Source organism: Apaloderma vittatum, unplaced genomic scaffold, assembly GCF_000703405.1.
Source record: "Apaloderma vittatum isolate BGI_N311 unplaced genomic scaffold, ASM70340v1 scaffold22775, whole genome shotgun sequence".
NCBI lineage: Eukaryota > Metazoa > Chordata > Aves > Trogoniformes > Trogonidae > Apaloderma > Apaloderma vittatum.
Window position 1 is genome coordinate 27,061 of NW_009717980.1, and position 13,930 is coordinate 40,990.

Consider the following 13,930-nt stretch of genomic DNA (forward strand, 5'->3'; position numbering starts at 1 on the left):
AAAGCAATTACAATGGCAGAATTACAATGATGAGTCAAACACAAAACACAAGCAAATAACATGCAGATTAATTTTCAACCTATGTGACAAAGATTAAAGAAAACTGAAAACACCCACCCGAATTTCCTCCTGAAGACTGGAGAGTGCCTCTCTTGCAGACTCATTAAGCAACTTTCCAAGTGAAAACATCCAGCCTCTAGCATTCTCCTGCACTTCCGAGGCTAAAGGAGCCATCTGAAGCCTGATAAATTGCTCATCTTTAATCACGGGCTCTTGAGTCACTTCTTGAGCTACCTTCAGATAGAACTGCAACTGCTCCTCAAAGGCGATACAAGACGGCTGCTCTGCAGCTAACCTCTCCAGGACCGTGCCTTTGTCTAATTTCCACAGCAGGTGGTACTTCTGCCATTGGTTCGAATGCTTGCTCAGAGAAGCCAGGAGTTTGTGGACATTCTGAATGATGAGTACAGCCTGTTCAGTTATCAGAGGGTTCTGGGAGATGTCTTTGTAAAAGCTGAAAGTGATAGTTTCATCTTCTTTGACATGCTGAGGAGGGCATCCAAGACACGTACCATGCATCCATCGTACAAAATGCTAGTTTTCAAGACAGAGTTGAAGAATAGTTACTTTGTAGAGAGTCATTTTAGTCAAATCTCTCAGAATCACAGAATCAGTTAGGTTGGAAAAGATCTTTAAGATCACCGAGTCCAACCGCAAACCTAACACTGCCAAGTCCACAACTAAACCATGTCCCTAAGTGTCCCTTTTAAATCCCTCCAGGGATGGTGACTCAGCCACTTCCCCAGGCAGCCTGTTCCAATGCTTGACAACCCTTTCAGCGAAGAAACTCACTGTTATTTAGCAGACTATGTAGGAAGTAGAGTGAATGATTTCTCAAATCAATTGTTTTTCTGACAAGAAGGAAAGAGATTACATTTTCCCATAAACTTCAGAGAAGAATTAACTTTATCCCAACATAACCTTTCCATGCACTACTCAGTCTGCTTTTAAAATCTCTGCTGAGCGACAACATAGCATGACACAGACAAATAGGTATTAGATCAAACAGGCTGGATGCGGCAGTGGAGCAGAACAGCAAATCTAAGCATAGAAAGCACACTTAATCTAAATTTATTCATTTAAGGTCATATCTGGAACCCTTTCTCCATCAGCACAGGGCAGGAATACTGCCACAGTAGCAGACTTATTTTCAGGAAAGCAGTTCAATATGAATATACTTATGTAGAGAAATATGGCTACATCTTTGCCAGCAAGCTAGATATTTTGTTTGCTGCAAGTGTCCTGTCCAAAACGTGTCCTAGATGCCCTTCTCCCAACGTTTTCTCAGCTGTTTTTCTGCTGCTTCTGAGGAGAGCCATAATACAAAAAAGGCTACTCATATTCCTTATTCCATCACCTTACTCATACGTCAGAAAGCAACATCTGCACTGCAATCTGAAAAGTATTTCCTTCTGATGTATGCTAATTTACAGAACTAAATCATAGGCTTACACTGGCAAAACTGCTGAAAAGCAACAAATAGTTTTGCCTGAGTAAAAATTGCATGAAGCTTTACGGCAATATTTTTTCTTTGTCATCAGTGTGTAAAATTAGGATGGTCTGTAAAATTAGAACAATGTACTGGATATTTTGATTTCAAGATAAAGCAATATGAACCTTCCCTTTTACATTTATGCTTGGCCAAACATAAAACAAGGTGAATTCACTATGATCACAAGAAAACTCTGGCAACAAATAAATCTTTATCAAAAATCACCTTAGTGACCTCAACACAGTCTCGGATACATTGTGCAGTCATTTCGTGAATCTCACTGGCATTAGGTTGCAAGATTATCTCGGGAATAGATAAAATAGCTTCAATTTGGAACAGTGGCACATTTGCAAGAACAGTTGCATTAAAAGCCTGCAAATTCCTGGAAAAAGAAAAAAATTGTGTGAAAGACAGTAATAATCAGGTGCTGTCGCCCATGGGGGAATTAGGGTTAATATACACCAAGTTCTCAAAATTGCATTCTTCAGTAAAACAAAAACTTGATTTTTAAAATAAAGTAGGGATATGCAACGGCACACATGGCAGAAAACCTATCTTAATTCTCTCTTCTGCATGTCAATATCCACTTTCTCAGAATTTGAGTTTCTCCTGTACCTCGTTATCAGTTCTCCATTCTTCACAGGAAGAAAACAGTACAAATACGAATCAAACTGCGAATCACTGAGGTGTTCGGAACAAGTATCAGTACACATACTGATCAACAGATTCAGAAAAACCTAAAGATGAAAGACTGAGAATCCATTAAAGTAAACAATTGACTTACTTCACAATTAACTGTGTCAACACTTGATAAATTCTGTTTTCCCAGTATGCATAACAGGACGTTAATTTTGCAGATTTGCCAGTGTTTGTATTGGCAACTCGTCCTTCCAATTTTATTAGCAACTGTGGAATTGCAGAATACTTTCTAACCATGTATGCCACATCTTTTGCTCTTTCACACTTAATATACTCAAAAAATTCTTTTGCTTCTGCAAGAGATACAAAAAACAGCATTATTAACTGCAAAAGACCAAATGGACTTGCATAGTGGAATAATTACCGGGGCTTTATTTGTGAACACGAAATTGATCTTGTATACTGATTTAAAAATATCTTCCTTTATTAATGCTTAATTTAGCAATATTTCAGCCCTGCTTGTGCTTCCTCTGTGACACCAATAAATACTATCGTAACTAGGGTTTGGTAACAATTAAAAGTGTTGATCTTAGCAACAAAAAGTCAAAGTGGGAGACAGAGCAAAATTATACATCACAGAACTTAGAACTGAAAATATAAAAACTTACTAGGAAGTTCACCATTTTTCAAAAGCGGAAACTTAAAGAGATTTGTGGCTTCCATGAACAGAAGGTTTTTGTTTATGTCTTCAGAATAATGATGAATCTGATGGACAAGCAACTCAAACTTCCTGATGGCTTGTGTACACTGGACAATAAAGCCACCAAAACCTTGAAATAAATCACAACCATTGGGTTTGTTTTAACAAATATTTCATGAACGCATCAAAACTGCCACTACCAGATGTTTTATCTGAGAATGAACTGATGCTCTGCAGAGAAACAGACTGGGTGATTTATCACCTCGTACTTCATCGAGCTCCCTTCCAGCTGTTATCTAAGGGTCTCTATGCATTTCCACTCAGTGTTTTAAATATAAGAAAAACATAAGAAATAGCCTCCTGGATCAGAGTCTGTCTAACTTGCTATTCTGACTCCAACTGCGGCATTTAGGGACACACTGCTGTCATATGACATAAAATAAGAGTGCAGCATTGAAGATATTTTTTAACTGAAAATCAGTATCTAAGGCCATTTTAATACAGTATCTCCATTACCTAAGGACATCCAGTTGAGTCTTCTGTGCCCTGGTTTGAATACTCTCCAGAGTTCTTGAATATGGTCATCAAGAAGTTCAGTTTCTGCTTCACTCAGTGTTCCCATTAACTTATGATAGAGATCTATTGTGTTTTTCAGTCTCCTTGAATACCTACGGAGTGCCAGAACAACACAACAAAAATCACGATTTTCTGGAAACACAGTTTGGAACTCAGATCAAAGAGCAGATCACTTCCATCATTCTATTCAGACATTCATATAAAGCAAAATTTGTTTTAATTTCATATGGCTCCAGCAGTAGTTATACAAATGTCTCCTACCTCAGCTCAGAAGAAGTTTTTCAGATAGCCTCAGTTTGTAGCACGTAAGTGAACTCAACCTGTGAACTTTAAAACCCACTTAGGGCTCATACTGGCATACCTGTGTGCTAAATGTCTGTGATAATTTGGGCAAAAGTGACTCATCCAAAGCTGCACAAGAAGAAAGCAGCAGTGAGTTTAAATGTGAGCTGAAATCTAAATGGCGCTAACAATCGACTGCAAAACAAATTACTTCCCTTATTTTTCAATCCAGGTTTGACAAGACGTTAATTAGTATGACATAGTCCTACAGGGTGAAGGATGCAGACAGCGCCAGAGAAAAGCTTATTAGTGCAACATGGCCGTAAGTTATTTTACTCTTAAAAAAAGTCACTAAGATCTCCAAATGCTTCCAAAACTTGATGACTTGGGGCCCATTCTGATTTGGAGTGAAACTACTTGAAAGTGAGTCTTGTGTGAGTACAGACCACTTGTGAGTCTGTACATGAGTAGATACTCTGTTCCAGTCTTACCTGCAATATTTGTCTTCCAGTGATGCCACATATTTTGCCATTTCTGGGACTGGAAACCCTAGCTGTTGCATGTACCCTGTTTCAATGATAATCTCTTGGAGTACGGGAGAAAAATTCACTATGAAGTGGACACTTTTTTTTGTGGTGCCAGGCTCCTCTGTTACAGAGCTCTAGAACACAAGAAAGAGCAGCAAAAAGGAAAGGAATACCAAACCATTAGAAGGCAAGGAAAAGGTTAGTTCTTGGAGACATTTGATAGAGCAGTGAGTAAAAGTCAGAATGGCTGACATTCAGAGCTTGTTTAAAATTCAACAGCAGCCTCAGCATTTATAGTTTCAGAAATTATACACAACTACTTCTCCAGTGAAAGCTGATGACAAGAAACAAACCAAATCGCTTCTGTTCACACCCTGCTGCAGCCAGTTACAATAAAAATCCCAGTGAAAGTTCACAGTCAGACGAAAGTTTAGTTAGAACAGGATTCTGCATGATCTCTACCTAACTTCAGTCCCAAGTTTTGTTGTAGCATTGAAAGATCAGGCACAAAAGGCAAAAAATAACAGGAATCACAGCACAGAAGAACACACAGGGGTAAACAACATTCATCCATTTGCCAGGTCATTCAGCAAATGTCTTATTAAGGACCATGACCAATTCTCACCTCAGAACTTAAGAAATTTTCATCTCAAAACCTATGCTTAAAATGCTATTCTTAGAAAAATCTCACTGACCATTAGACAGCTTTCTTCCCCATAGAGAAGTCTGGTATATTATCTTCCTACATCTCACCTGCTCAGAAGTCTCTGGATTACCATGGGTTGCAGCCCCAACAGTGGTGACAGTCAGCAGAGTCTTTTCCAGTAACAGGGGGAGTACCTGTTCTATCTCATGTTTCCACTGCTGGTATTTTTGATCTTCATATTCTTTCATCCTCTTGGCCGTTTGAAGATATATTTGTTTTGCCTAGAAAGGAAAATTCTGTATAAGTCATTTTAAAGATCATGAGAAACATTGAACTAGCTGTCTTAACATGGGTTCTAATTTTTTATTAGATGAGAAGGCAAGTAATGCCTTGTAATTAATGCAGGCAACAGAGAGTTCAGGCTCTTGGATTCTGTCACTGTCTCTCTGGGAAAGAGTGGGAAGGTCTCATTCAGCTTAATACATCAAACATGGCTTGCTGTGGGCAAAGACATTCTTGAACCTTCACCTCACATAAAAGCATTTCGTATCTTTAGAAGATGAGTATGAAGAAAGTATTTCTTCTTTCATTAAATATCAAAAGAACCAACATACTTCCTTTCCCCGTTCACTATCAAGCATCTCCTCTATTTCTTGAAATCGAATAATAGTGTGTTTGATCCGATAGAAAAGAGATCGGGACCAGTATATTGCTCCAGCCGCTGGAGGATGATTTTTTTGCAGAGGTGGATCCTTGAGGTTCTGAAGAAAGATTTGTTTAATATTTTCAACCTAGAAGAGAATAAAATATTGCAAATAATTATTTCTCCACTTCATTGTTCACAGTTTGGATCTAACCTGCTACCACAGCACAAGCTCTGAAGCTCATTCCAGCAGCAGGAAAAGGGAGAGGAGTTGTAAAACTTTTCAGTGTTTCAGATAGTAAATGATTCTATACAGGTATTTAGACATATACACAGATTTATGATTTTCACTAGGTAAAAAGCTTTGTGTACTATGTAAGAAATCCTTAAATACCTCTTTACAGTACTGGTCCAAAATATCATTGAACTTCATCATTATCTGCTTACTGATTGCTTCATGAAAGTGGATGTGTTTGAATTTTAACAGCACGTCAAATGCAGCTTCTGCTGATCGAGGGGTCTTAAAAGATTCATCAATGAAGTTTTTGGTCTCTTCTTCAATAACCTAAACACAGGAAGAAGGCCAAAAGTCCTGTCACCTAGAGATTCATCTTGCAAAACCAAGAAAAGAAGGTAACATGAAAACACTTTATAATAGTAGTCAAGCACATATATATCACTTCTTGTCTTATAAATTACTAACAAACTGAAGGCTTTCCAGTAAGCTGCAAGAAATTAACGTTAATTAATGTGTCTGCTGGGCAGGCATAAAAATCACAAAAAAACATTGTAACAGTTTGTATTTTCTTAGTATTCTTAGCCAAGGGGTGAAGAACTGAATGAATCCAGAAAAGGAAGTTTTACTTCTTTGTAGGGCGTGATTGAGGCACGCCAGCACGTGACTACAGGGAGGTAACACGTAGCCCGTGTTTATGCTGTAGCAAGTCTGTCAATGAACAAAACGTGTCCTTCACCATTTTCAAGACAAAGGGAAACTATAAACACAAACAACTTGGAAACAGAATACTGCCTTAAGAACTGGTCACATTCCTCACATTCACGTGAGGGCTCAGCTCGCTGCTGTATGGCTCCATCCCCAAAGCCGCTGTCAGGTTTGGAATGTTCATGTGAGGAATTAATTTACATATTTATTCATACATTCTTTCACCAACTTACATTTTCTTTAAATAAAAGCATTGATTTTTTTAGAAAGAATTTATATATAAGAAGCAAGGAGGGTGGAGTGGGTAATCACAGTATATGGTACTTACTGAAACTTCTTCTCTAAATCCTTCCTTAACTGATTTCCAGGCCTGTGCACTTTTGATGCTAAAAGGGTCAAAAGTCAGTTTTTCCATAGGACTAGTTAGTCCATTTACTTCTCTCAGCAGATCATCAAAACGCTTTGCACCGTTTGTGAGAGTTTGCAGTTCAGGACAAAATACACTGCACAACTCTTCAATGACCTGTTAATTCAGAAAGCTTTATTTTTAAAGTTGTTTTCTTTCTGTCATTTAACACATCTTTCTGATATTATTCCCTTTTAAAAACAAAAATATCTAAGAGAATGACCAATTCATGCTGTGATTTACATTCCGTGTATTTCTATATAACATACTAAGTAGCTTTACGGAAAGAAACTAACACTTTATAGGCCCAATGTTTGCGTTAAAACAGATAATAACTCATTATTACTCCTTTTTCACATACGTAGTCTTTACGTGCAGTCCATGGCATCTGATCATTCTTGGACCACTAATATTGCTACCTACTCTGGCTGAAATTAGCCTAAACATAGCATCTCTTCATTCTTATGTTATCCTGCAACTGAAACCCTGACTCATACATGGTCAAATTTTACATTATAGTATACTTAAATTATTATTTTATCTAAAATTATCTCATTAAGCTAGCAACCCTTGAAAACTGCAGATCTGTGAAACAGCGGTTACAGGTCTGGATGTTGGTAACAGCAACAGACACAGATATCTCATTCCCCATCCAGTACCTTGAGAAGAGTTATTTTGTCCGAAGCACTACAGGCAGTGCTGTTGGAATCAAAGGCACTGCTTGGGTCTTAAACACAAAGCCACTTAGAAATCTGAAGGCTGTTACCATTTCAACAACTACAACAGAAAAGAATCTCCTGTACAGAATAAGACAGTGATCACATAATCCTTTTCTTTATTCTCTATATTACTACCTGCAAAATATCATACAGATCTTGACAGGCTGAAGCCATATAATCTGTTTTTTCAAATAAACGTTTCTGGTCAAATTCCCAGTGCTTCTCTATTCCTGTTGCTTCAATCTGGGCACGAACAGCAAAATAACTTTTCTTCCATTGTTCAAGAGTTCTTTTGGCTTCCGACACTTTCTTTTTTGCAGCAGCTCTTTCTTCTCTATTAATCAAATCAAGATAGTTAAGATACTACAGATAGAAAGACTATACATAGAAAATTGTATCTCAGCTGAATTAATATACAGTGTTTAGCAGCTTCCAATTACACAAGATCTAGGCAAAACTTCTAACTCTGAGGTCTTCATTTTCAATGTGACTGGTTTTTGAAAGGAGGTATTATTTCAGGACTGATTTTGATTGTACTTACATCACTTTATTACCACTATAATTCCACTGGGTTTATTGATTTATGTCCTTTTGAGACAAAAGAGAACAAGTGCCTATTTCTTCAGGGCTGATTCAGTAATATATGCATATCACAAAATAAACTGACCTGTAACTGACTTTCTAATACAACTTCTGATAGTGAAAAATGCTGAAACCTATACCATTAAAGTGCTATCTGCTGCACTTCATGTAAAACAAGCAGTGCTTTTACAAATACAGCCTAGTTAAACAGGAATCCTGTACTTACTGAAACAATGTACATATATCCACAACTTTGTACACCTTTGCTGAAACTTCCCATGCAATTCGTTCCATGAGGGGTTCCATCCACTTGCTCTTGTTGTAACGCCCCGAGATAATCCAGACCATTCTCAGGCCACTCATTAGTGAAGGAATTGTAGCCAAGACGACATTAAAGTCAGTGCCATATGTTAAATTCTATTAAATGTATTATAAATATTATTAATAAGAAGCCATGAAAATATACCCACAGATATTCTATAAACCAGTATTTACCTATAGATACCTGAAGTTAAGAAAGTCTGTGACATTATTGAATAACTCAGTCAAGGAAACACCCTGGTGCCTAACACACACAGTTAAGGATGTTCAAATCTGCACCTATTGCTTCAAACACTTTTTAGGTCCTGACTCATCAATATTCTTGTCCATAAAAGATGTCACAAGACTGGTTTTGGCTCAACTCTTCATTTGGTTGTTTGGATGATCTTCAATAAAACTTAAAAATTGAGACATCAGCTGTAATCAGTGACTGAAGCTACCTCAAAAACAGAGTTGAGCAATCTTTGTTTTCCCCAGTTTGGCTGTATTATCAAATTCTGCCAGAGCTGTGATGGAAAAATCAAGCTGTTCACAGCTTTGGACTTCTGCTTTCCAATATTAGAATGTAACTCAAACAAAATAAGCAAGCCTTTTTTTTTTTTTTAGTTACATATTAAAAAGCTGCAGTATATCTTTATTGCTGATAAAAAATAAACAAGAGGTCATTGTATCAGCAGAGGAAACAAACTCAGTTAAAAGTTCACAAAGCTTTCTGAAGGATACATACCTTCAAATGGCATTCAATAGCTGAAAGAAACTTAACACAATCTAGAGCATCCACATGTTGTTTTCTAAGGTCACTTAAGACTAGCTGTACATCTCCAATATGCACAGATTCGGCTTCCTGTAATATTTCCAACACTTTTTGCACTTCTGGAAGCTTTGTCTGTTCAGTAAGAGCACTTAAAGCATCCCTTTTTGCACGCCAGAGGTCAAGTTCTGCAAGTGGACCGTTACCCTAAAAGTAGTGAGGAATAAAATAAAAATTCTAAAATACTGTTATGCAAGAGTGAAAAATCTTAATGAGGATTATACTTGTTCCTTTACTTCGATATGCTGTATGCTGAGAAAAACCTGGTAGGATTCAACCATGCAAAAAAAACCCAGACAGAATAACATCCTTGAAATCTGAAGTTTTACACATGCTGAAGGGAACTGCTCATGGGGAGGTTATCCCCAAGTTGAAGGCTGGAGAGTCCGTGCTTGCAAAAGCTTATGCACAAGTAACTTTGTAGATACGAAATCCCTCAGCACATTTAATGGTCTTAGTCATATGTGTAAGTATTTGCAGAAGCTGAACTTTAAAACTGGAACTCTTTTTTGTCTTAGATGACTTTTTCAGGCAAAAATGTAATCATCTAATTAAGAAAAAAATCTGCTGCAGATTTGAATATTTCATGGCTCTCTAGAAGAGTGTAGATAACAACAGTGCCTTTGTTTTCCACAGTAAGTCTGTGTGGGTAGGATCGGCAGTGAATTACTTTATATTCTAATTATATTCCATTTCCTGTAGTCACATAGTTCCTCGCTACTTTTGCTCTACTTCACATCAACCAGCAAATGGCTTTCCAGCAATCAAACATGAAGATGGATTTAAAAGGAGTACAAATCATTCAATGACATTCTTGTGGGAAAATAAGGTCAAGTCTCTAGGAATAAAAGAAGCTTGGTGTTGTAGCAACATTACCTGTGGAACCTTTTTAAGCTGTTCCTCTAGAGTCGTGGATATTAACTTCTGCCAGGTCACTGCACAACTTTCCAGAGCTTCAACTACTTCTGGAACTGTGGCAAGAACAGTCACTTCTCCATCTAGATTTATGGTTGGCATCTCCAGTTTAATACCTCCTGCTGGAAGAAAAGGCACAGAGAATTAACTGTCTTGTTCCATCAGCACTGGTAAAGTAACATCACTGAAACAGTCTTGCATCTTGGTCGCTACATGAGGATAGTTAACAAACCACCTGCTCTGCCTGTTTGAGAGTATGGAAAAATGCAATCAGTTGCGTCACAGTTAACACAGTGCAAAGAAAGATATATTCCTAGAAATAAATTAAAAGTGCTCAGCTTTATAAGCCTTAACACAATCTCTAACTATTAAGAATTAGGATAAGGGCTTTGCTGAAGAGGATTATCAGGCTGCCTATTGCAAGCGACTACGCTCTCCTTAATGGCACGACAGTAGCCCCTGCCAGAGAAGAAACAACGTGTGGAAGTCTCACTTGGTCCACCCTGCTACGGCCCGAGCCTCCTGAAGGCCACGAGGCATGCTTCACCTCTCTCCTATTCATACTCCAGTCTGTAGGAAAGACTATCGCTGATTCCATCCATTTCTCCATATTGCCTGCTACGCTTCAGGGCAGTAAAAAAACTACTGTTATCAGCAAAGAGAAATTTTAATCAGGTCTGGAGCGTCCCCAGAAACTGTTTGTATTTGTTTACATAAAGTCATTCCTAGGTCAATCCCTTTCTGCTGTCATGCACTCTAAACACAGCAGCACTGGCACAGGCAGAACACTCGCCTTCCGTTTGTTGTACGATCTTCTGGGTTTGCCTGTTCACAGGAATTAAATTCCTCTTCTGAATATTACAGTATTCCAGGGGCTCTTCCTTCTTTTCTGCAAGTTCAGTCTCAGGTAAAGCACCTTCTTCAGAATCTGTGTTTTCACTATCTGAATGAAAAGAAGTTTCCTCTATCTGCTGCTGACTATAGGAAAGAGCCGGTGAAAACACCTATAATTCAAACAGGTATCATAGATTAGATAAAAAACAATAGAGGTCAGCTTACTAGCAATTCACTTAAGCATTAGATATATTGTTCTAAAATTTAACCCAATTGCATCTCCTTCCATTTCACCTCTTCAGCATTATTCTCTCTGCCTCAAGTTCTGCAGAGGAATAGCTCCAACATGCTTTTAGAAAAGTCTATCAGCACGAAAGTAGAGGGATCTGATGGCACATTCTTAAATGCTTCATATATAAGGCCAGGCAATGAAATAATGCCTGTCTCCACATCTTTACAAAAATTTGGGACACAAAATATCAAATAAGAATTAACAGATACTTTGCTTTGGTATATATTAAATACTACCATTTCTAATGCACAGTCCATATGGTCAGCCAAACAGTAAATAGGCAAATCACTCACAGAAAGACTTGAGACTCCATAAACAAAAGCTGTACCACATTTACCTGTGAGATGGCATTCTTCAGCATCAAAAGACTATCATCAGTCAGCACTCCACACTGTATCACTTTAGGAAGAACCTCATTAGCTTCAGTCAGGTCATTAGGTTCAGTAATTCGTTCTAAGGAGTATACAAACAACTAGCATAAACTAATTATTTGACAGAGAAATAGTAATAGTTAATGCACAGACTGACCACACCGAGCCTGCACTTATTCAGGGCACATACCTTTGGTGTCTCTCAGAAAATACACAGTACAATCTGACACAAATTCTTCAGGATTTTCATCAAGAGCCACAAAGAAACGCACTTTGTCAACTTTCCGTTCTTGTAGCTGAGACAGAAAAAGGAAGTATGACTGTTCGCTGCCACATTTCTTAACAGGAAGAAGACATTTGCCTGCTGGGAGCGCACTGCCCATTTTTCCACTAACAGTCAGTGTTTTCCCAAGCAAGTTACCTTTGCAGTGTCTTGCCAGTCAATGTTAGAGGCTGTGGCAGACACCACAAGCCACTGGCGTTTAATTCCTGTTCCTGTAAAATGTTCTGTTCTGCTCTGAGTACTTGCTCTGCACTCTATACATCCTTAATGTGCCTACCAGTTTTACTGAAACATTTGCATCAGAAAGCAAGCATCTCATATCTGAAACAGTGCAAAGTACAACAGACTTACTTGCACTGTGTGTTCCAAACTGTCAGTTGTAAATCTTTGCTCCAGTTCACTCAATTCAGACCCACTAGACACGTGACCTGCCACATTTTCATTGTCTATAGATTGCAGAGGGGATGTCTTGCTTTTCTGAGTGATCTCTAAGAAAGAGTAACAGAAGAGAACTCAATTAAAGAACATATATTCCATTCGTATAAAAATGGATTTTCCTCTTAAACTAAATGACTCAGCATTTTCTTCCAACTTCAGCATCACCTTTCAACAACCAGCCGTCCAAACCTGGTGTTCATTATACATTTTCCCATAGCACAGCACTATTGCTGAAGAACTGAATCCAAATAAGCAGGTAACTATACTGCATTCCACAGGGAATTGGTCTTTATTTAGAATATCCTTAGCAGCGTTTTCCAATGTAATTGATTTTCATCACAAAATAAGCAGATTAGTGCACTTCAAGATGAAACCACTTTGGAAAAGGAAATGCAAACAATTACAAAAAATGGTCTTGACGTGCTACGTGGAAAATTTGAAAATATTTGTAGTTATGTCATGACCAAGAAGTGATGGTGAAGCCATTGTTAACACAGAAGTAACCATACGAATTCCAGACTCAGTCAAGAATTTCAAACATTATTTTAAACTGTCTTTCAGAAGGTGCACTACGTCTTCTTTCCCTTTCAGCACAGGCTTTTGAACGCTTAAAAAGTGGAAATGGCACAGCTGCATCCCCAACTGGAAAGGTCATGCCCCTTTGTGTGCTGATACTATTATCAAGCAATAATAATTCTCCCTGTCTTACTGCTTTTGAGCATTTAACCCACAGCATCACCGGGTGTCTCCATTCAGAGGTGCAGAGTGGGAAGTTGAATTCTCTCATTCCTTTAGTCTACTTACACCCACACCAGGCCTCAGCACTTAACTTCCATGGTCCTATCTTCCTGCACAGTATGAACAAAATTCTTTTATGGATATAAAATACCAGGCTGTGACTCTCTGTTTCTGCAAGTAACTGCCTTGGAAGCTTGTGGGAGTTACAGATACTGACAGCAGAAGAAGAGAACTGAATCTCTGAGCCACAGAAAATCATCGCTTTCTTCTGACACCCTTTCCATCCCTTTTATTTTTTTTCCCATTCTTTTGTGAAAGGCTTCTCAGCAATACGGTGGTTAAAGTACTGGAACAATCTTAACTCTTAACAAGATCACCACTTTTATCCTCAATGAACTACATTGGTATAAAAAGGAGAGCTTGCCATTCTTAAGACAAAGGGAACTAATTCATTTCAACTTTTTTTTCATTTAAAAAAAAAAGTTAATTTCTAAAAATATGAAATTATAAAGCAACTAAAAGATGTCACAAAGACTGGATGATAGATCTGCGTTCATGGTTTTGTTCAGCCCAGTCAGTCTCTTTCTTTCCATCTATTTGGAAAAGATGAAAGAGCCAAACTAGGATAAGACTTCTTTCCAAGGAGTATCCTGAGGCAGAAGCTCTTGAAAATTAATTAGTCACGCTGCCCAGGGCACTATCCACAAAACCA

At 38.1% G+C, this 13,930-nt stretch overlaps 1 protein-coding gene across 1 annotated transcript in view; it reads right to left on the reverse strand.

The window, feature by feature from the left end:
* Positions 1 to 13,930, reverse strand: part of DNAH10 (dynein, axonemal, heavy chain 10) — a gene marked incomplete at both ends in the record, with an annotated part of 40,643 nt that overhangs the window by 26,488 nt on the left and 225 nt on the right. The window contains 18 exons of the mRNA XM_009870106.1: positions 118 to 594; positions 1,778 to 1,934; positions 2,337 to 2,544; positions 2,860 to 3,021; positions 3,408 to 3,559; positions 4,241 to 4,410; positions 5,030 to 5,203; positions 5,537 to 5,713; positions 5,960 to 6,130; positions 6,837 to 7,031; positions 7,769 to 7,967; positions 8,442 to 8,632; positions 9,264 to 9,494; positions 10,224 to 10,378; positions 11,050 to 11,233; positions 11,726 to 11,841; positions 11,950 to 12,055; positions 12,394 to 12,530. Of these exons, the coding sequence (XP_009868408.1) occupies positions 118 to 594; positions 1,778 to 1,934; positions 2,337 to 2,544; positions 2,860 to 3,021; positions 3,408 to 3,559; positions 4,241 to 4,410; positions 5,030 to 5,203; positions 5,537 to 5,713; positions 5,960 to 6,130; positions 6,837 to 7,031; positions 7,769 to 7,967; positions 8,442 to 8,632; positions 9,264 to 9,494; positions 10,224 to 10,378; positions 11,050 to 11,233; positions 11,726 to 11,841; positions 11,950 to 12,055; positions 12,394 to 12,530 (3,362 nt within the window). The remainder of the gene's footprint in view (positions 1 to 117; positions 595 to 1,777; positions 1,935 to 2,336; positions 2,545 to 2,859; positions 3,022 to 3,407; positions 3,560 to 4,240; positions 4,411 to 5,029; positions 5,204 to 5,536; positions 5,714 to 5,959; positions 6,131 to 6,836; positions 7,032 to 7,768; positions 7,968 to 8,441; positions 8,633 to 9,263; positions 9,495 to 10,223; positions 10,379 to 11,049; positions 11,234 to 11,725; positions 11,842 to 11,949; positions 12,056 to 12,393; positions 12,531 to 13,930) is intronic.